General features: G+C 35.5%; 1 protein-coding gene across 1 annotated transcript; it reads left to right on the top strand.

The window, feature by feature from the left end:
• Positions 1-7,229: 7,229 nt before the first annotated feature.
• On the top strand, positions 7,230-22,958 carry LOC139866365 (dolichyl-diphosphooligosaccharide--protein glycosyltransferase subunit 1A). Its single transcript, XM_071854594.1, has 10 exons — positions 7,230-7,414; positions 8,090-8,134; positions 8,227-8,861; positions 9,559-9,706; positions 10,097-10,273; positions 10,369-10,437; positions 10,526-10,615; positions 21,356-21,514; positions 21,596-21,820; positions 22,579-22,958. The coding sequence occupies exons 1-10, from the start codon at positions 7,316-7,318 to the stop codon at positions 22,768-22,770; spliced, it is 1,839 nt and encodes a 612-aa protein (XP_071710695.1). The 5' UTR covers positions 7,230-7,315; the 3' UTR covers positions 22,771-22,958.
• Positions 22,959-23,428: the final 470 nt, after the last annotated feature.

Here is a 23,428-nt window from a genome sequence, read left to right as displayed (position 1 = left end):
ACAAGAATTGGGAAACTATGTGAAATGTTAAAATGTTTCGATTATCATAATCATTCAACTATAGTATTGAATCAGATTGACTTTTTGAAATGACTTTTGATAACTTTTGTATGTCAATCTCGAGCATTAGGATTATGATACACTATGACCTGACCTAGCTTGATATACATTTATTGACCAACATATGTTCTCTAAGTTGAGATATACGGTTATTTGGTAATCCGAGTTTCAGTCACATTTTGGTGAACGACTTTATATGCCGCTAAGGTGAGTTTCATTTGCTCCCTTTTAATTGCTTTTGCAATCTATATTTTTGGGCTAAGAATACATGCAATTTATTTTAAATGCAATGGATACAAGTACATACTAAATTCTACACTGAGTTTAAACCGAAAATCCCTTAGCTTTGGTAACTAGTAACTGCCAGTTATAAGAACTGGTGGGCGCGAGTAGTAGTATATGGATCCATAGGGCTTGATATCCCCGTCCGACCTAGAGCGCTAGCCTTTTAACGGACGTATGCTATTTGAGAAGCGTACACGTTGGTTTGTGTGTATTATTAAGATGATTATACAAAGGGTATAAATTATATATACGTTAAGTTTAGTTACCAGGGTGCTCAATCTTGTAGAATATTTTGATAAACGTTTCTGGATGAAACAACTGAAATCTTGTGATCCACCTTTATGTACAGATTATGCAAAACATTAAAACTATGAACTCACCAACCTTTGTGTTGACACTTGTTAGCATGTTTATTCTCAGGTTCCCTAGAAGTGTTTCGCTGTTTGCATATATGTTAGACAAGCTATGTGCATGGAGTCTTACATGGCATATTTTTCAAGGAAACGCTGCATTCACCAAATCATCACCATGTATCTTATTTTGACTGCATTGTCAACGGAAGTACTATTGTAAACTATTATTTATGGTGATTGTCTATATGTAGAAATTATCAGATGTCGAAAACCTTTGATTTAAATATTCATTTATGGTGTGCATTTTCAAAAGAATGCAATGTTTACAAAACGTATCATATAGAGGTCAAATACCTCGCAATGAAATCGATGAATGACGTGTTCGTCCATATGGATTTAGAGCGATCGTCACATAGTAATTGATTATTGAGTCAGATTCGAAGAATGTACAATGTAACTTATTAATGTGAAATCTAAATATTCCTCGGGTATTACCTACCCGTTAAAATATTTTCACCATTAACAGTTTGTACGAAGGAATTTTTAATTACAATCTTTATGAAAATATACTTACATATATATTTTCTTCAGATGAAATCATGGATTTTATGAGTTAATATAATATTAATCTCATTTGATTTACCGTTAAAACTAGAATACATAATCTCTAAAACATTAGAGATTACATAATCGCCATGAAGAACGAAGATAATTGATGTAGAACGATATGTAGAATGATGATTATACTCGAGGTACAGAATGAGATGTTGAGGCATGGATGGTTGATGGTACTGTTGGTGCCGGTGATGTTGCTGAAGCTGGTACGTTTTGCACAATATTTTCCAAGGCTACAACTCGGGCGCGAAGCTCGTTGACTTCTTCTATTACACCGGGATGGTTGTCGGTTCGGACGAGGGAATGAATAAGATCTAGAATTGTGGATAGAATATAATCGTGACGAGATACTCTGGAAATGAGGGTGAAAATGGTATTTCGAATAGGTTCGCCAGTAAGTGCTTCAGGTTCATCGCCAAGAGGTGAATTTGGTTGATGGAAAGGATCGCCCTCTTCTCGTCTCCATTGATTAAGTCGATTACGAACCCATCCCCAACTCATCCAGAATTGATGATGGCTGATTGGTTGATTCATTCTGATCACACTGCTTTCAGAGCTCGAGTGGAATTCCATGTCGGAATAACTGTCGGAATAGCTATCGAAATCTGAGGGACTCGAACTGGTTGAGGGATTCATATCGTACGATCAGATGAAAGATTTTTGATATGAAATAGATTATAGGATGTAGATTAGTACCCTGCAATACACGATTTACATATGCATATATAATACTAAAATCCCATAAGTTACGGAGGAATCTACGGAAACTGTCAGGAAAGGTCTATAGTAACAGATACGCTAAGATATGAATTTTGTCTATACACTATCGATGCACTAAATGCAGTAAGACGTGTCTAGACTTAAGATGATAAACAAATGATTCCCTAAGAATGATAAGCAGGTAATTTTCGACACGAAATGATAAGCAAAACTTTTGACATGCAGACACGGTCGAAGTCCAGACCCACTAATGCATCTAATTAACTATCAGTTAGACACACTAATGCAAGACTTAGTTCGCTAAGACCACCGCTCTGATACCAACTGAAAGGACCCGTCCTAATCCATCTGGACGAATACATTACATTTGGTTACATCGCAAGGTACTTGACCTCTATATGATACATTTTACAAACATTGCATTCGTTTTTAAAAGACAATCTTTCATTTCATCGAAAGATGACGGCATGCATACTATTTCATAATATATCCAACTATAATTGACTTAATAATAATCTTGATGAACTCAACGACTCGAATGCAACGTCTTTTGAAATATGCCATGAATGACTCCAAGTAATATCTTTAAAATGAGCAAATGCACAGCGGAAGATTTCTTTCATACCTGAGAATAAACATGCTTTAAAGTGTCAACCAAAAGGTTGGTGAGTTCATTAGTTTATCATAATCAATCATTTCCATCATTTTAATAGACCACAAGATTTTCATTTTTCATTTCTCATAAATATACGTCCCATGCATAGAGACAAAAATCATTCATATAGATTGAACACCTGGTAACCGACATTAACAAGATGCATATAAGAATATCCCCTATCATTCCGGAACATCCATCAGACATGATAAAAAAACTCGAAGTACTAAAGCATCCGCTACAACGGATGGGGTTTGTTGGGCCCAATAGATCTATCTTTAGGATTCGCGTTAATTAGTAGACTGGTTTACTAATTCTTAGGTTACCAAGCAAAAGGGGCATATTCGGCTTCGATCATTCAACCATATAATGTAGTTTCGATTACTTGTGTCTATTTCGTAAAACAGTTATAAAAGCGCATGTATTCACAGTCCCAAAAATATATATTGCAAAAGCATTTAAAAAGGGAGTAATGAAACTCAAAATACTGTATTTTGTAGTAAAAATACATATGACGACATTGAACAACTGAACATTGCAGGATTGGCCTCGGATTCATGAACCTATATTATTTATTTATATATATATATATATATATATATATATATATATATATATATATATATATATATATATATATATATATATATATATATATATACATATTAACACATATAATGGTAATCAAACAAGTACATATATTATTATTAGTGATGTAATTAATAACTTATATATTTCATTATCAAATATATTCATAAAAATATTAATATACTTAAGTTATGTATTTTAAATATATTTTTATATGAGTAATGTGATTGTGAAATTAATAATTATAATAACAATAATGATACTATATAATTATAATGATAAAAGTGATAATAATAATAATGCTAATACTAATAATAATAATAATAATATTAATATTAATTCTAATAATGATAATGATAATAATGATAATGATAATAATGATAATGATATTAATAGTCATAAAAAAAATCTTCGTTTTTAATTTCTAAACTTTTAATTATAACTTCCCAAAATTCTAATTCATAATCACATTCATAATCATACATGTATTAATATATTTGGAGTCTTTTTACATAATCTTTACTATATCATCTTTTTATTAACTTTTTAATATAAATGTATTTGTAGTATTAACATGTTCAATAATAATAATAATAATAATAATAATAATAATAATAATAATAATAATAATAATAATAATAATAATAATAATAATAATATTAATAATATTTTTAATAATAATAATAATAATAAAGGTAATAGTAATGTTACCTCAAAGAAGTAGCTCTAAAAAAAATGCCTAAGTCCGGGTTTGAACCCGCGACGTCCCGCTAACCCAAAAACACTCCTAATTTCATCATCATCGCAATGATCATATTCATCATCATATACCATTAATCACAGCCCACCAACCTCATTACTTTATCAATATAATGCATCGTCATCCTGCTGTAAATCACCTTCGAATCTTTTCATCATAATCATCATAATCATTTTCTACTTTGTAATCATTTAATTATCAACATTCCATTAAAACCATCATCATAATTTGTTTAACTTATCACCATTATTACTTAGTCATTATCTTCTAATCGTCATCATCAATTAACAAACCATTATCGTTATCATTCCACCATCATAATATCGATCTCGTTTCATCATAAATACACTTACCATCATGATATCCTATATAAAATGAAGTTCGACCCAAATGGAAAAAATAGAATACGGCAGTCCATCAATGACCCAACGATTAACTCAACAACTCACGGCCCAAATAAAACAGCAGCCCAAGATGATAAACAAATAAGGATTCAGTTTCTTTTGATACTTTATGATTTGAACGGCCTAAATAAATATGAACTGGAATCCAAAATGGATCTTAATAATCTAAATAGGCCCTACCAGAACTAGAGTTGTTGCAACAACTACTTTAACATTGGATCCCTCATGCTGTACTCGACAGAAAGCAAATAGGGTGAAAAGAATGATGATAGTAATGGATGTGAATTAGAACTAGAGAAAGAAAAAAAATACGCGACCTGTAGCAGTAGTTGGTCCTCATATAACATCTCCCTCGACATTTAATAAAAACAGAAAGCAATTCATAATAGCGGTTTTATAATGGTTGCAACTTGTGGTATTATATATGTGGGTCACGAAAAGAAAGAAAAGAGCAAGTTGTCTGCAGTAATATTCACGACAGACAAAAATTTCCAGCAGTTTTTGTGGAGGTTTTATTGGTTTTATTAATATATGATGGTGAGGTGGTGGTTATGGGTGAGTTTACGAACCAAAACAGAAAATAACAGACCTAGTAGCAGTTGCAGTAGTTACAGCAACAACGTGAAGTGGTGGTTTCGCCAGAAAGTGAAAACAGAAACACACAACAATGGAGTTTTGTTTGTGTTTGGGGCACGACAGAAAAGGACTCAAAATAGTTGCTGTAACCGTAGTCATAACAAATGAGAAGCAAAGCAATCAAGTTAGAGGTTCACTGTAATAGTGGGTTATGTTTTGGGTTTGATTAAAACCATATGTAGCAGCAACAGTGGGATTCGAGGGTGGTTTTGAATGGCCTGTGGTGGCGGTTAAGGTGATGTTTGCGATGGTTATGTTTGGTTGTTGTAGGGTGATGATGGTTATCAGACGAGAATAGAAGTGAGGAAGAGACAAAGGTGGTTGTGATGATGATGGAAGTGATCATGGAGAAAAAATGGTGGGTTGTGAAGATTTGATGTGGGTTGTTGAGAAGAAAGATCACAAAGGTGGTGGGTTGATTTGGTTATCTTCGAAATAGAAAGTAACACTCGAGTTTTGATTTGTAATTCGATCAGGAAACAAGTAATTATGTGGTGGATGATCGATGGTCATCAAGGGAGGAGTAAGGAGAAGTAGCAGAGAAAAATTAAGATGGTGGATGGTGTTTTCAATATGTAAATGCATCTATATATTTACATACATATCTCTCGACACATATCTATCTATATATTATTTAATTATAATACTTACTACTAATATTGATAGTCAATAAATCAATTGAAAAAGAAATAAACACCAATCAAATGAAAAAGTAACACAGTAAATGAAGATCACAAATTAAATAATTTAGCAGCCGGTAAAATGATCAATTCACGGGATATTACGTCGTGCTCCGTTGTTAATCAGTGGCGGATATTAATCTTCAGAAAAATTCCATATTTTTAAATTAACTATATTTATTTATTTTGATCATTATGGTATAAAAATTTGATCTTTAACTATTAAATAAAAATTACATTAACTATTCACTCCCAACCCCATGTAAAATATAAAAAGTTTTAAAATTCAATAATTAGTTCCTAAATACATTTTTAATCATAGATCTCATTTTCGTATCACCGTTTATTTTAAAATTAAATAAGTTTAAATTTAACTTGCTTAATATCAATCGGAACATCAAACGAGTATTAAAACCATTTAATATTTATTTTTAATATACTTTATTTATATAGAGATATATTTTAAATAATAATTATTATAATATCCTATTTTTATTTTATTAATTTTTTATAACAACATCATATAATACTTCAAATTATATTTCGAATTATTATTTATATATACATACACACATATCTATTTATAATTTGTTGTTCGTGAATCGTCGAGAATGGTCGAAGGTCAATTGAATGTATGAAACAGTTCAAACTTTGGAGACTCAACATAACAACCTCTGCTTATTGTGTCGAAATCAAATAAAAATAAAGTTTAAATTTGGTCGGAAATTCTCGGGTCGTCACAGGTCGCTTCAATAAGTGGGAAGGTTATAAACAGAAAAATTCATAATGGTTTTAAATTTGTGGTTTTTGAAAGTTACAAATGGTGACAAACTGACAACAACATAGAATTCTTTAGAACATCTTGACTTTCAAGAGTCAAATATCAGATTATGCTATGTGCTTTGGCAATGACTCCTAATGAGGTCAGTGATTTGTATAGCAAAAAGTGTATTATCATTGCTGGAAGGTATTGGGTTGAAGTTGTTTTACAAGAAAAGGATGTGGATAAAAAAGTTGATGGTTAGAGTTTTCTCTATAAATGTGTGTAGAATGGTTGACTTTTCAGAGTCAAAAGTCATTTTGTATTTGAAAGTAGAATATAGCTAATAGTAGTAAAGGAATAGTAAAGGATTCTGGTTGTTTTGAGTATTCGATTAAACATTATTGTTTTCTATTTCGTTGAACTTAATGAATTATGTTATTTTATCGACATGTTATTTATATAACATCCACATCTTGGTTAAATAACATTCTTCAAATACAATATATTATTCAATAATTTTTTCTTTAAAATCCCGTGAATTCACGGGTCTTGCACGGTAGTTGAAATTGAAAATTAAACAAAGAAAAACATACATAAAAACAAAATAAAAAAATGAATAATAGCGCCCTATACTAGTTACTAGCTAAAATAAGCCGCTATTGGCGCACATTAGTGCATTTGCATAACATCAGTGTCCCAACTTACTAAAATCAACCTTCTCTTTTATTTCTCACTCTGACTTTGATATCATAAACCCTAATTCAATACGACTTTTGATTTAATTAAAATTACAGTCATGAGTAGATTTCGATTCGATCTGTTCGTGTTTCTATTAGCTTCCGTACATTTCGCCCCTGCGCTTTCCGATCTGGTCATCACCAAGCTCGATCGACGGGTAATTTTTCCTTCTTTTCGTATTATTTCATTTGATTTCTAATCAATTTTATTAATATTAATATTTTAACGAGATCCGAATTTTTCATAAATATGCTTATCTGAGCTATATATATTTATTCGATTTAAGCTTGATTGCATTTTGGTAGTATATTGGACTTTTGACTTCTAGGTCACGGTTTAGTAGTCTGAATATATAGATACAGATATTGTTACAAATTGTATATAATAGCCACATATACATATATAAAATGTGTATTTTGCTACAGATTTTGTATACATGTATACGTGTGTACACACACATATGTTTCAGAATAATGAGGTTGATTACGTTAGAATGTGAATCATTACTAATGTAGATAATCGAGCTTAATTGATTGCAATTTCTTAACACGTTACTCTTATGACACCTACGTCAAGGTGTAGTGTGAGACTAACCGTAAATTTTGGTACAAACTGTGTGTATGTATAGCCTGTGAGATTAATTACATTAGAATGCAAATCACTCCCAAAGTAGATAATCGTACTGACACACATTGTGTTAGAATGCGGATTATTCCTAAAGTAGATAATCATGCTGGAAAATATTACAGAGATAAACTGTATTGATCGCTACAAGTTTATTATGTTTCTATTTTGTAGTTATGACCTGATAGTATCTTATCTTCTGTTGCAGATTGATTTGACCTCACAGATTGTGCGGATGACGTTGACCTTGAGGGTGCGTGTTAATATAACTCTAATGTATCTAATTAATACTCAGTAAATCTATAGCATCTAGTTTTAATAAATTATTTTTACTATTGGTTACAGGTGGAAAATACTGGTCCTGATCCAGTTTCAGAGGTATCTTTAACGTTTCCTGAACACCAAGCAAACAATTTGGCGCTTTTGGTTGCTGTTAGCACTGAAGGTAGAGGTAAAAATAGAGGTTCTGCAACCAATCTTCCAATTACAGTTAAACAGCCTGAAAATTCACCACAGTCACTTATTTGGTATGTTGCATCGTTACCCAAAGCTTTGGGTAAAGGAGAAAGTTTAAACATGGATGCATTGGCAGTTTTTACCCATTCGTTAAAACCATTTCCTGAGAAAATCACTCAGGCTGAACCTCAGTTGTTTTTGTTCCAAGATAGTTCACATTTTACCTCACCTTATAAAGTTAAAATCCAGTCGGTTATTGTTAAACTGCCCAGTGAAAATGTGGAATCCTATTCTAAGCTTGAGAATACAAAGTATTCTGGCTCAGAGATCAAATACGGTCCTTATGAAAATGTACCTGCTCTGTCGTACTCGCCTGTAGTTATTCATTTTCCAAGTAATAAGCCGTTTGCGGTTGCGAAAGAGTTGGTCCGAGAAATAGAGATCTCACATTGGGGTAATGTACAAGTGACGGAACATTATAACCTTATCCATGGTGGTGCTCAGAGCACGGGTGAATTTTCAAGGTATCACATTTTATTTTTCTGTTTATTTGTTTTTTTAGGGTTTTGTAAAGAGAAATTAGTTTGCTGCAATCAAACTGATTAAAAAAGGGTGAAATAAATTACCTAATTTGAGAGATTTACATTGATAGTGTCATCTCTCAAGACATATTTCCTTGAAAAAAATATCCTTTATGGTCATTATATTATGGGTATGTTTGGTAAGGAGCTTTTCCGAGCTTCTAACTTCTAGCTTTTATGAAAAAGCTTGTATCTAATAAAAAAGCTTTGTTTGGTTAAACGAGCTTAAAGCTTTTATATGGAGGGAAAAAGCTAGAAGCTCCTAGAACTAGCATTTGAGAAAAAGCTCCTAGCTTTTTGTATTTTATTTACTCTTTGTTTTATGAGTTCCAGCTACTTTGCCAAACACCTAAATACATCTAAAAAGCTACCAGCTACCAACTAGTTCTACCAAACATACCAATATGTATCAAGTTAAAACTGTCAAATCTTTATTGTATTTACTTCTTAAATAACCAGTATGTGCCACTATAGAAAATGATTATCTTTTTCTTACAACTTGGAACAGCAAAAACACATCCGTACTCCAAAAACTATCTGATTTTAGCAATGCAAATTCACTTTTAGAAAGCATTATATCTAAGCATCCTTTTGTTGACTTAAAGCTTGACTTTCACAACTATGTGTCAACTATTCTCAGGCTGGACTTCCAGGCCAGACCGAATGTGCGAGGTGCATCGGCATTTAGAAATCTTATTGCAATGTTACCACCAAGAGCCCATTCTATATATTATAGAGATGCCATCGGCAATATTTCAACTTCTAATATATACGGGGATTCAAGCAAGGTATATTGTGTTCATTATGATCAATTTGAAGTCCATCCAAGTTCTGATGGTAGCAATTTCAATCCAGTTACTTTTAAACGGTAGATTCAGGTTACATTACATCACTAATTGGTCAAATGGGTAAAATCAAGCACATTATCTAACACATTATCAAACACACATCACTAATGTATAAAACCTCCTAGATCATTTACTCAATAAACTAGATTATTGTTAAAATAATGTTCTTTTAATCAAATTTATAATAATTATTGAGAAAATAGAGGGTTTTGGGTAAACTAGCTTGACCTGCCCTGTACATAATTTACCCGTTTTGACTAGTTTTCTAACCTGGACTGCCCATTTGATACCTCTACTAGTTTTCTTACAAAGTATCCTTTTAAATTGCAGACACTTCTCGAAATTGAACCTCGATATCCAATGTTTGGTGGTTGGAAAACATCATTCACCATCGGATATGGTTTGCCTCTGCGAGACTACTTGTTTCAGTCAGGTGGAACCCGCTTCCTTAATTTTACATTTGGTTCCCCCATGAATGATGTGCTTGTGGAAAATCTTACATTGAAGGTATTTGTTAAAAATTGTTTAAACATCAAACTTGAACTTTAAGTCTTTTAAATTTATCTTTGTTGATTCACTTTTTTTTTTTTAATTAAATGCAGGTTGTTTTGCCTGAAGGATCAAAAGATATATCTGTTTCGATCCCGTTTCCTGTAAAACAGTCCCAAGAGGTGTGGAAAACTATTAGTGCCCTATTTTATCAAAGTTCTTTATTTTATATTTTTATGTGATATGTGATTATGTGATGCTCTTCTTCAGACGACATATTCTCATTTGGATATTGCTGGTAGACCAACGATTGTAGTGGAAAAGGTTAATGTTATCCCAGAACACAACCAGTATTTCCAGGTATTCTTATCACAGTATATTGGATTTTAAATTTATGTGATAAAGGTGTTTATAGTTACTGTTAGTTTTCGTCCAGAGATTTTTTTTTTTTTTTTTTTATCCATTATGAAGTTTATTGTTTTTTGGGCATAAAGGTTACACTCAGTGGCGATTGTAAATGTTAGGAGATAACCTGCGAAAATAATCTCACACACACAATAGCCGGAAAAATAAAACACAGAAAATAATAAAGACACGAGAATTATAGTGGTTCAGTTTCGATGTGAAACCTACATCCACTTTGGAACTAGAGAGTATTTTATTAATTTTTGGAGGTGATAATTTACAAGTACAATGAGAGAGCATTTATAGAAAAGGATTAAGCAAAACCCTAATCTAAGTAACCCTAAAATCGGCCCAAACAAATTAGGGCTGGCCAAACCCTAACTTGGTCATCAAGTAATCTGCCGATTAAAGAAGCCTACACCTCAACAATCTCCCACTTGGAGGCTTCGAATATCATCGATCTGCACTCTTGTACTTTTGTAATGCAAGACTCAACTCATCTCTTCTCTCTCTAGTTCCTGCCTTCTCTTCAATGTTCCTGAAGGCCAGTTGAAGCTATGCACAGCTTCAACTTATCCAGCGTTACTGGTTTGGTGAACATATCTGCTGGATTCTTTGAACCTGGAATGCTCTCCAGATTAAATGTTCCATTGCTTATCCGTTCTCTGATAAAATGATACTTCATGCCAATATGCTTCGTCTTAGCATGATAGACTGGATTCTTTGCTAACTTAATTGCGCTCTCATTATCACAATATAAGACAAATTCTGTCTGTTTGCTGCCAAGTTCTTTCATGAATGTCTTCAACCATACTAGTTCTTTACTGGCTTCAGTTAAGGCCATGTATTCTGCTTCAGTAGTAGATAGAGCCACGCTCTTTTGAAGCCTAGACATCCAACTCACTGCTGTTCCTCCTATAACATACCCGGTGGTGCTCTTGAAGGTATTATTGCATCTACCCAAATCTGCATCAGAATAACCTCTGAGAGTAGTATCCCTGCCCTTGAAACATAACCCAACTTAAACTTTGGGAGTACCCTTTAAATACCGCAGTATCCACTTCACTACTTCCCAATGTTCTTTCCCCGGAGCTGACATAAAGCGACTAACCATCCCAACTGCATGTGCTATATCAGGTCTTGTACACACCATAGCGTACATTAGACTACCCACTGCGGATGCATAAGGAACCTTAGCCATTTCTGCTTTTTCTACTTCAGTTTTAAGAGACTGATGTTTAGAAAGCTTTAGATGACTTCCCAACGGTGCGTTTCTTGGCTTTGTAGACTCACCATTCATTCTGAACTTTTCAAGAACCTTGCGGATATACTTTTCTTGAGATAAAGAAACTGACCCATCTTTATTCCTGCATATACTCATACCGAGAATCTGCTTAGCTGGCCCGAGATCCTTCATTTCAAATTCTCTAGATAATTGCTTCTTCAAATTGCGTATTTCAACCATATCAGAACCTGCAATTAACATATCATCGACATAAAGAAGCAATATAATATAGGAGCTCTTGAACTTCTTCAAATAACAGCAATGATCTGTAGAACTTCTCACGTATCCTGTCTTCTCCATGAAATTATCAAATTTCAAGTACCACTGTCTGGGAGCTTGTTTCAAACCATACAAGCTTCTCTTTAGATTACACACAAGACACTCCTTTTCTTTGACACGAAACCCCTCTGGTTGAGACATGTAAATGTCTTCTTCAATGTCGCCATGCAGGAAGGCTGTTTTAACATCCAACTGTTCTAAGTGTAACTTCTCTGTTGCAACCATACTTAGAACCAATCTGATAGTCGTCATCTTCACTACTGGAGAAAAGATTTCAGCATAGTCGACTCCTTTCTTTTGTTGAAATCCTTTGACAACTAATCTTGCTTTGTATCGTTTAGAACCATCCGCTTCATCTTTGACTCTGAAAACCCATTTATTATGTAAGACCCTTTTTCCTGGTGGTAACTTGGTTAACCTCCAAGTTTGATTTTTCAATAAAGATTCCATCTCGCTTTTCATAGCCTGCTCCCACTGGAACGAATCTTTCACTTTCATTGCCTCAGAATAACTTTCTGGTTCCCCATTTTCTGTCAAAAGAAGATAGTTAACTGTTGGACTAAACCTGTTTGGCTGTCTTGTGACTCGTGTAGATCTCCTGACCCAATTGGACTGGTCAGATTGTGATGGGGGCTGTGGGGTCTGCTCATCATCAGAGTCTGAGCTCCCACTATCTGAAGTCTGCTCGTGATCAGACTCCGAGCTTCCACTGTTAGGAACTCCCACTGGAACTTCAGTTTCACACTCTGGAGTTTCCCTTTCATCTTCTCTAGTTGTCTCTGTGTCAACCTCAAATTCAACTGATTCTTTTTCTTTTGGTGTTGAGTTGAAATCCTTGTACAATTCTGCTTCATTGAAGGTGGCATGTTTACTTCTGATAACATGTTTTCCCTTGTTATCCCATAACCTGTAACCCACGTCGTCTCCCCCATAACCAATGAACACGTACTTCTTTGCTTTTGCATCAAGTTTGTCACCATCTTTATTAATATCATATGCACTGCACCCAAAGATTTTTAGATGCTCATAACTGATTGCTTTACCTCTCCATTCTTCTTCGGGTATTTTGAAATCAAGCGGAGTTGATGGAGAACGGTTGATCAAATAAGCGGCAGTGCTTACTGCATCAGCCCATAGAGTCTTTGGTAGCCCACAATTAAGTCTCATGCTACGTGCTCTCTCATTTAAAGTACGATTCATTCTTTCTGCAACTCCGTTTTGTTGTGGAGTACCTGGAACCGTCTTGATCATCCGAATGCCATGATCAGCACAATAGTTAACGAATTCGGTGCTGATGTATTCTCCTCCATTATCCGACTTCAAGCATTTTACCTTCAAATCACAAGATAATTCAACAGCAGATTTCCATTTCTTAAAAGCTTCAAATACATCAGATTTATTTTTAAGAAAGTAAACCCATACCTTGCGTGTTGAATCGTCAATGAAAGTAACATAATAGCGTGCTCCTCCCAATGAAGAAACAGGAGTAGGCCCGAACACATCCGTGTGTACTAGCTCCAACTTCTGAGCCTTTAAGGTTCTGCCTGCTTTTGCAAAGGTGACCTTCTTTCCTAGAACACATGACTCGCAAAAGTCCGATTCAACTCTCTTTAGACCAGGAATTTTACCATTAAACACTAGCATTTTTATTCCTTTGTCACTCATGTGACCTAAACGTTGGTGCCACTGACTGGTTAAGCTACGATCATTGGAAACTGCATTTACTTCATTAGCTGGAACTTCTGCCATATAAAGAGTGCCTCTCTTCTTACCCTTGGCTATTACTAAGTTCCCCTTTATTACTTTCCACTGACCTTCACCAAATAGCACACTATATCCTTGATCATCAAGCTGTCCAACAGAGATTAGTTTCTTCTTTAGGCCAGGAATAACTCGGACATTTTCCAAGGTCCAATTAGTGCCCAAAGAGGTCTTTAACTCTTAAGTCTCCAATCCCTGTAATGTCAAGACAATGATCATTAGCCAAACGAACTTTACCAAGGTTACCTGTTCGTAGATTCTTCATCAAATGTGGACTTGGGGTAGCATGAAACGATGCTCCTGAATCCATAACCCATGCATCAATTGTATTATCAATGCAGCAAACAAGGACGTTATCATAATCATCTGTTGCAACTGCAGCATTAACTTCCTTTGGCTTTGATGATGTTACTGGCTTAGTGCACTGGTTTCTGAAGTGTCCAGTCTCCTGACAATTCCAACATTTAATATCATTCCTCGTTCTCAACACACTCCTCCTTCTTGACTTTGACCTGCCCCTGGTAGTGTTACTTCTGCCTTTTCTCCTACCCCTCTCTTCTGTGCTCAACAAGTTTCCTGATGGTTCTCCTGAACTCTTTCTTCTTATATCTTCTCCAAGAATAAAATCACGAATGCTCTCAAACTTGAGCTTTGATGACTCTGTAGATCCACTGATAGCTGTGACTGATCCTGACCAGCTTTCAGGTAACGAAGATAATAATAGAAGAGCTTTGACTTCGTCATCGAACTTGATATCAACTGACAGTAACCGAGAGAATATTGTTGAAGTTATTAACATGATTTGTTACTGAAGCACCTTCTTTCAACCGGGTGTTTACCAACTGTCTGATCAAAAACACCTTGTTAGAAGCAGACGGCTTCTCATACATATTTGCTAAGGTCTTCATTAAACCATGTGTAGTGGTTTCGTTCACAATGTTAAAGGCAACACTTTTTGTCAGCGTGAGCCTGACAACAGCTAGGGCTTTCCTGTCAAGCGTCTTCCATTCATCGTCTTTCAATTTTTCTGGTTTATTCTCATTCAAAGCATCTATCAGATCCTTCTGACATAACAAGTCTTCAACCTGCATCTTCCACCACCCAAAATCTTGCCCATCAAACTTATCGATTTTAATCCTTCCTTCTTCTGCCATTGTAAAAGCTTTATTAGATCTAGTGGACAGCAGCAAAGAAAACACTCCTGTGAAACAGTAGCAGCTGTGATGACCAGAAAAAAAATGGCGGCAGCCGGCCGTGATCTGCTGCAGGGGGCTTAATCGTAACAGCAGCAGCTGTTGGTGACGGCTAGGGTTTGACTTGTAAACGGCTGTAATCAGCTATGGTTCTTGAGCAGCGGCTGTTAGAACAAAAAAAAACAGCAGGTCTGGATTAGCTGTTAGGGCTGCTATAATTAACGGCTAGGGTTTAACCTAGATTAAAAAAAAAATAGCAGCAGCAGATCGAACTGATCTGTAACAGCAGCAGCAGCAGACTCGGTCTGTAATAGCAGCAACAGACCTGATGCAATCGGATGCAATCGGCTAGTGTTTAGAACCTTGGCTCTGATACCAGTTGTTAGGAGATAACTTGCGAAAATAATCTCACACACACAATAGCCGGAATAATAAAACACAGAAAATAATAAAGACACGAGAATTATAGGGGTTCAGTTTCGATGTGAAACCTACATCCACTTTGGAACTAGAGAGTATTTTATTAATTTTTGGAGGTGATAATTTACAAGTACAATGAGAGAGTATTTATAGAAAAGGATTAAGCAAAACCCTAATCTAAGTAAACCTAAAATCGGCCCAAACAAATTAGGGCTGGCCAAACCCTAACTTGGTCATCAAGTAATCTGTCGATTAAAGAAGCCTACACCTCAACAGTAAATAGGATGTGTGGGTCTCTTGTGAAGAAATTTGGTACCAGATTATGAAGACAGAATAGTAAAATTTAAGAACAAGAACTTATTGGAAATCCTTCTCCAATTATAGAAAAACTCTTATTACAATCCTCCTATTACATAGAGCAACTATCCCTATTTATAGTTGATTAATCTTGTCCATTAAGCAAGTCTAGAATAATCTAGGATAATAAAGTCTAGAATATATTAGAACAAATCAAGGATGAAGCAAAATTGAAAACAATGACGGCTAGCCCACTTGTTCTCCGTTCACACGTTCCACCTCCTCAAATCCATTTGAGATATAATTTCACAAAATAAACCTCTAACTATTACTTTATGTCAAGATTGGTCCAACAATCACCCCTCCAATCTTGACCTTGAGTCATCATTTATTTCTTTGAGTCTTCAATCCTTTGAACCCCAAGAATCTCTCTCATTTCAGCAAACTTTAACTTCGGCAATGCTTTTGTAAGAATATCAGCCCGTTGTTGATCCCCACTGATGTGTTCAACTTTAATATTCTCCTTTTCAACACACTCTCGTATGAAATGATACCGTGTGTCGATATGCTTACTTCTTCCATGAAATACTGGATTTTTCATCAATGATATTGCTGACTTATTATCAACTTTGATCACAACTTGTTCTTCTTTTCTTCCAGTTATTTCAGCTAAGAGTCCTCTTAACCATATTGCTTCACAAGCTGTTGCAGTAGCAGCCATAAATTCTGCTTCGCAGGATGATAAGGCCACTGCTTGTTGTTTTTGTGAATTCCAAGCAATAGGTCCATCATCAAAGTAGAACACTAATCCAGTAGTACCCTTTCCATCATCTGGGTCCACCGAGAAGCTGCTGTCGCTAAATTCAAGTAGGTTATTGCTACCATTCCTTCGATAGTGAATACCCAGGTCTACTGTACCTTTTAAGTACCTGAGAATTTGCTTAACAGCTTGAAGATGAGTAATTTTAGGAGTTTGCATATACCTACTTGCATATCCCACCGAGTATGCAAGATCCAACCGTGTATGAGTTAAATACCGAAGGCATCCAATTATTTTTCGGTATTCAGTTGCATTAACAAATGCTTTGCCATCATCTTTCATCAACTTCAGACCTGGTCCCATTGGATATTTGGTGGAATTGCACTCCCACATTCCTGCTTCCTCTAGGATTCTTTTAGCATATCTTGATTGATGAATTTTTATTCCATCTATGCCTTGTATTACTTCGAGTCCGAGATAATAAGAAAGTAAACCCAGATCACTCATCTCGAATTTATCTTCCATTTGCCTTTTGAATTGTTTGATTTTCTCCGGGTTATTACCTTTGAAATCCATATTCCTTTAGAACTCCATCTAATTTTGTATTCCAAGCACGTGGGGCTTGCTTCAAGCCATAGAGAGCCTTTGACAGTCTGTACACCTTTTGTTCCTTCCCCTTTATCACAAAACCTTCCGGTTGAGATACAAAGACTTCTTCCTTTAGGTCACCGTGTAGAAATGCTGTTTTAACATCTAAATGATGTACATCCCACCCTCTTTGGGCTGCCAAAGCTAGAATAAGTCTAACAGTCTCAAGTCTAGCTACGGGTGCGAATACCTCGTCAAAGTATACACCATGTGTTTGGATGTAGCCTTTGGCAACTAGCAGTGCTTTATGTCGTGTGACATTTCCTTTTGCATCCCTTTTAATTTTGTATACCCATTTCAGTCCAATATGTCGGTGTCCCGGGGGTAGATCCATTAACTCCCAAGTATTATTTCTTTCAATAGAAGCTATTTCATCTTCCATAGCTTGCTGCCATTCTTTATATCTTGTAGCTTCCCTGAAATTTGTTGGTTCTCCTTCAGTAAGAAGATCATATATATCAGTTTGATTTTTCCAACCTCGTGGTGGTGTATCATCATATGTCTCCTCTTCTCCCATAGATGGATCTGACTCATTGACTGTATCTGTCGAGAGACGAGACATCCTAGGTCCTCGCTGTTTTACTGTTGTTTCAGGACTGCTAACATCAGAATGGGTTATGCTTTCCTCATTGGTCGATCTTCCTCGACTCGAGGAGTTGCTGCTTTGTGGGCTATATGAGCTATTTGGGCTGCCTGGTTCAGTAGGCCCATTTTCGGAATTTTGATCAGCTGAGACAACTTCACCGGGGTTTATATGTATCACGAATTCTCCTTTGTGATTAGGTTCTTGATTGTATTCTACCCCGGAATGCCAATCCCATTTGCGTGCTTCATCAAATTCCACATCTCGACTGATTACTATTTTCATCTTCTCAGGATCATACATACGATGTGCCTTAGTTCCTGGTTCAATTCCTAAATAAACCATAGGAATACTTCTGTCATCAAGTTTTTTTACTTGATCTGAAGGTACTTTCACATATCCAACACATCCAAACACCCGTAAATGATCAAGATTTGGTCTTCTTCCTTTTAAAGCCTCATATGGTGTTTGATTTTTCAGAATCTTCGTGGGCAACCTGTTTAGAACATAAACCGAGTGACGTACTGCTTCAGCCCAGAAACTTTGTGGCATATCAATTGCTTTAAGAATACTCCTTGTTGTGCTCATCACTGTTCGATTTTGCCTTTCAACGATACCATTCTGCTGTGGCGTGTAAGGTGCAGTCAACTGTCTTGTGATTCCAGCATAATCACAATACTGATTGAACTTGTTGGATGTAAATTCTCCTCCCCGATCAGTTCTAAGGACCTTTATTTTCCTTCCATATTGATTTTCAGCAATCGCCTTGAATTTCTTGAATTGCTCAAACGCCTCTCCTTTGGTTTTTAACATGAAAGACCACATAAACCTACTGTGATCATCAACAATCAGCAGAACGTACCTGTTTCCAGCTTGGGAGGCAGGGGATATGGGTCCGCACAGATCTGCATAAACCTGTTCCAGTGGATTTTGGGCTCTAAAAGTTGTCTGAACAGGAAAACTTTGTCGTGAATGTTTCCCTGCTAAACATGCTTCGCACATCTGTGTATGGTGATCAATAACCGGCACTCCATCAACTAGATTGTTGGTCCCTAGCCGCTTTATTGTATCAAAGTTCACATGACCTAGACGGGCATGCTACAACCATGCTGGATCATCAATCTTGACCTGTGGACAGATTGGTGTCCCAACGTCCAGATTAAATTTATACAACCGATTAGGGGACCTTTGAACCTTCATTAGCAGCGATCCATCTACCTCAAACATATATAAGAAACCATGTTTGATCAAGATTACACAACCCCCTTCTTCAGCTTGCCCAAGACTAAATATGTTAGTCTTTAAGTATGGGATATAAAGTATGTCGGTCAACAAACGTTGTTCACGATTCTTACATGCTAAAAGAATAGATCCTCTTCCTTCTATATCTACACACGAGTTATACCCAAATCTCACTGTACCACCAATATCCATATCAAGTTTTGAAAACAGTCCTTTGTTTCCTGTCATGTGGTTTGTTGCTCCAGTATCTAAGTACCACATGTTTTCTCCACCATCATGTGACTCATACTTTGCTGGAAAAACCTTCTTTTCACTTAGATGAATTACTTCCTTCTCGCTTCTTTGATTGGCTACGGACATCAATAGTGCAGGTCTGTCATCATTAGCCACTGGTAGTTCGGTTGATCTAGCTTGAGTCAAATTTGCTTGTTCTCTTTTCTTTCGTGTTGGACAATCCGATGAGAAGTGTCTAAATGCATCACATCGAAAACACTGCAGCTTGGATCGATCTTTAGTTAAACCTTCGGTTGTTTGTCTTCCAGCAGGAGAGTATTGTGCACGACCTCGGCCCCTACCCCGGGTGTCTTGGCCATTCCCTCGACCTCGACCAAAGCTGGTTTCCCTTTTCTTTCTTGAGTCCCATTCTTCATAAGACAACAGAAGTTGGTCATGGCTGTTATTTGTATTCTTTAGACTGGTTCGTTCTTCATAAGCTTTTAGCCTACTCACAATTTCCTGGAATTTCACCGTTTTGAGATCAACCAGTTGTTCGATAGTGGCTGCCATATTTAAGAATTTTTCTGGTATGACAGTTAATATTTTTCTCACCAATGTGGTTTCCTCAATGACGGTTCCAAGTGCAGCTGATTTTGAGGCAATTCCAGAAAGTTTTGCTGCAAAATCATCAATTTTTTCGTTATCTTTCATCCTTGCTGCTTCAAATTCAGCTTTAAGAGTTTGAAGCCTAGCCTCCATTACTCGTTCAACTCCAAGGTGACGGGTCTTGATTGCATCCCAGATTTCCTTTGCATGGGTGCAACCTGCAACTTGAAGAATCAAGTCTTCAGGTAAAGACTGATACAGATAAGCGATTGCAGCATTATCCTTTTTCTGATCGACATCAGTTCCAGTTTCAATTGATTCCCAGATTCCATGTGCCTTAAAAATCGCTTTGATCCTAAGCGACAAGATGGAATAATTGGTCGCAGTTAGGATAGGGCACTGGAAAGTAAGATGGTTGGTATCCTTGATTGCAGTCGAGGTATTGATAATATCCCCCATGAATCTGGTCTTCGATCGATGCTCGTATTTTTTTTCCGTCTTAGAATCTGGTGATTGATCTAGTCCTTTTGATCAACAACACGATCCCTTTTGTAACTTAGCTTTGATACCAATTGAAGAAATTTGGTACCAGATTATGAAGACAGAATAGTAAAATTTAAGAACAAGAACTTATTGGAAATCCTTCTCCAATTATAGAAATTATAGAAAAACTCTTATTACAATCCTCCTGTTACATAGAGCAACTATCCCTATTTATAGTTGATTAATTATGTCCATTAAGCAAGTCTAGAATAATCTAGGACAATAAAGTCTAGAATATATTAGAACAAATCAAGGAAGAAGCAAAATTGAAAACAATGACGGCTAGCCCACTTGTTCTTCGTTCACACGTTCCACCTCCTCAAATCCATTTGAGATATAATTTAACAAAATAAACCTCTAACTATTACTTTATGTCAAGATTGGTCCAACATCTTGGGCCCCACTAGTTTGGAATTTTTATTTTTTTTTTATAAATTAATAGTCAAATTGTACATGACAATATTAAATTTTAAAGATAGGATCCCATATACATTTAAAAGTAATGGTTACAAAAAAGTAAACATTCATTATATAAAAAAACAAAATTATAAAGTACCACATAAATCGTATATGACCCCTTTAAGTTTTGATCATAGAATCGCCACTGGTTAGTGGTTACACCCCACGAACCTTTTTATTTTATAAATATATATATACAAACGATATTTACTTGAAATTGTGTAATTAGATCCACACAAAAAGATACACTGAAATCAAAAGCTTACATTGGTATGGCATACAGCAACTATCACATTATTAAAATCAGAATCTGTTTATCAATAATTAAATAACCGGTTTCATCTAACGTTGAAAAAGTTAACTTCAGTAAGTCAAATTATATTACTGGCCCTTGTCATTTCAGGTCCACTACAAGTTCAGCAACATTTCATTACTAACAGAACCGTTGATGTTAATATTCGGGTTTTTCTCCCTATTTGTTGCTTGCATTATCTATATGCATGCTGACTTCACCATCTCAAAGTCGTCTTCTTCATATTTAGCAAAACAACAATGGGATGAGGTATTGGAACACTACATTCAGTTCATAACTAATACAACTTATAAGAAAATTACTGAATGCTAGATGGTTAATTTTTTCCAGGTGCTGGCAACTATTCAGCAGCTCCAAGATATCATTAACCGTTGTTTATCGATCCATGATAAACTAGAAGCTTCATTACGGGAACTTTCGAGAACAGGTGATGTACAAGTTTGTAAAGCAGTTCGTAAATCTGCTGACAGTTGGTTGAAAGATCTTTCCAAAGATTTGAAGCCCCTTTTGGCTCTCCTACAATCCTCTCCTCAAGCTACACATATATTACCTAAGGTTTGATAGTATCTTTAACCGCATCTATAGTCATTTACTAAGCGTGCATTTTGATAAAACAAAATGATTAAGCACTAAATGATTCAAGTATGAATGTATCAAAGGTTTTGATTGAACTTAGTTCTGAATGATAATCTTTAGATGAATAAATAAAAGAACCTAATTGTTTGATAAGTGTTCTAGATATAATTTAAGGAGGATGTTAAAAGAAATGAAGGTAATGAATGGGTAATAGAGTATTTCAACTCTGAATAGCACAAATTGTTAAATGGTTCAACATCATCTCATTTAGATGTCTGTAACAAACGCACTGAACGGATCAGGCATTCAACGTAGTATTTCAACTTTGAATGGCACAGATTGCTGAATGGTTCAACATTATCTCATTTAGATGTATGTAACAAACGCACCGAATGCTGAACGGATCAACATTCAATGCTGGACCATTCAATTCAATTAAAAGACAATCTCGCACCCTAATTTTTTTCCACTTTGTGGGTCCTGCCCCTATTTCTCAAGCTCAATTTTGTTGTTTTAGATTTTATATTAGATATATAGCTTATCAAACACACACACTAAATTTTTTTTTTACTATGTGGGTCCTACTCTTACATCTTAGGCTCATTTATGCTGTTTTAGATTTAATTAGAATTAGAATTAGATGTATATCCCCTCGGGTGATCCCAATCGCTGTCAAAAAAAAAAAAAAAAAAATCTTTTATCTTTTCGGTTGATATAATGCTTGGTGTGGTGTGCAGGTGGAGGAGTTGGTTTTGAAAGAGAGAGATCTACAAGAAAAGATTATGTTAAAACACACAACCGTTGTCGACTCTTATGAGAAAAAATCTGGGGGACGGGATATCGAGAATCGTGTGGCTGCAATCCAGCAAAAGATCTCATCCTTGAAGCAGGAACTTGATGATCTTCTTGAGTTTGTTGAAGATATTTAGTTGGTAATCAGGTTTCTTATTCTCAATAGCTGATAGACTTCTCAACGGAGTTTTGTTTTGTTTTTGTTTTCACCTTAACGATCTTAAATTATATATTTAGTGACTGAGATTTGAAGTCTGCTTTGACCTCACCGTTTTAAGTGATACTCGATTATAATAACCCACCTATATAATATGATATAAAATTAAATATAATACAGTGTTGAGCGTAAAGAGTATTCAGCTACCACACCAACAATCACCATGGTTAAAAGGGTCTCATTGATTGTTACAGTCTCACATGTCTTCTTTTTGTTAAGCTCTATAGATCGAAATCTGTCATGTCAACCACTAAAAGTACAAACATATTTTTTAATTAGTTTACTCGAGATACGCACTTCTTGATCTCCCTGACGATATGACTCATTTCTGACTTGTACCGCAAGAAAGCGGTTAGCTTGCATGGTTTGGTTTCACCATGTCATCCTTGGAGTATGCCTTTATTGCGAGTGAAATGGAACATTTGGGGAGTGAATAGAAAATACACAAACAGTAACAAAATCCTAACATTTCCCAAAACATCATTGCGCCATGAACTCATAGTTCATTCTTGAGGATACTTTACACGGCTGTATGTTAAATTTAGGAGGTCACGTTCAATAAACAAAAACGTTCAATA

This window comes from Rutidosis leptorrhynchoides, chromosome 9, assembly GCF_046630445.1.
Source record: "Rutidosis leptorrhynchoides isolate AG116_Rl617_1_P2 chromosome 9, CSIRO_AGI_Rlap_v1, whole genome shotgun sequence".
Lineage (NCBI taxonomy): Eukaryota > Viridiplantae > Streptophyta > Magnoliopsida > Asterales > Asteraceae > Rutidosis > Rutidosis leptorrhynchoides.
The sequence above is the reverse complement of the archived record's forward strand: the minus strand, read 5'-3'. Positions and strand labels throughout refer to the sequence as shown.

Bases quoted from the DNA above. Each gene is read 5' to 3' on its own strand.
- LOC139866365 (XM_071854594.1), top strand. From the start codon at position 7,316: ATGAGTAGATTTCGATTCGATCTGTTCGTGTTTCTATTAGCTTCCGTA. The intron at 10,616-21,355 runs GTATTCTTATCA...TTGTCATTTCAG, and splicing joins AACACAACCAGTATTTCCAG to GTCCACTACAAGTTCAGCAA. The intron at 21,515-21,595 runs GTATTGGAACAC...AATTTTTTCCAG, and splicing joins CAAAACAACAATGGGATGAG to GTGCTGGCAACTATTCAGCA.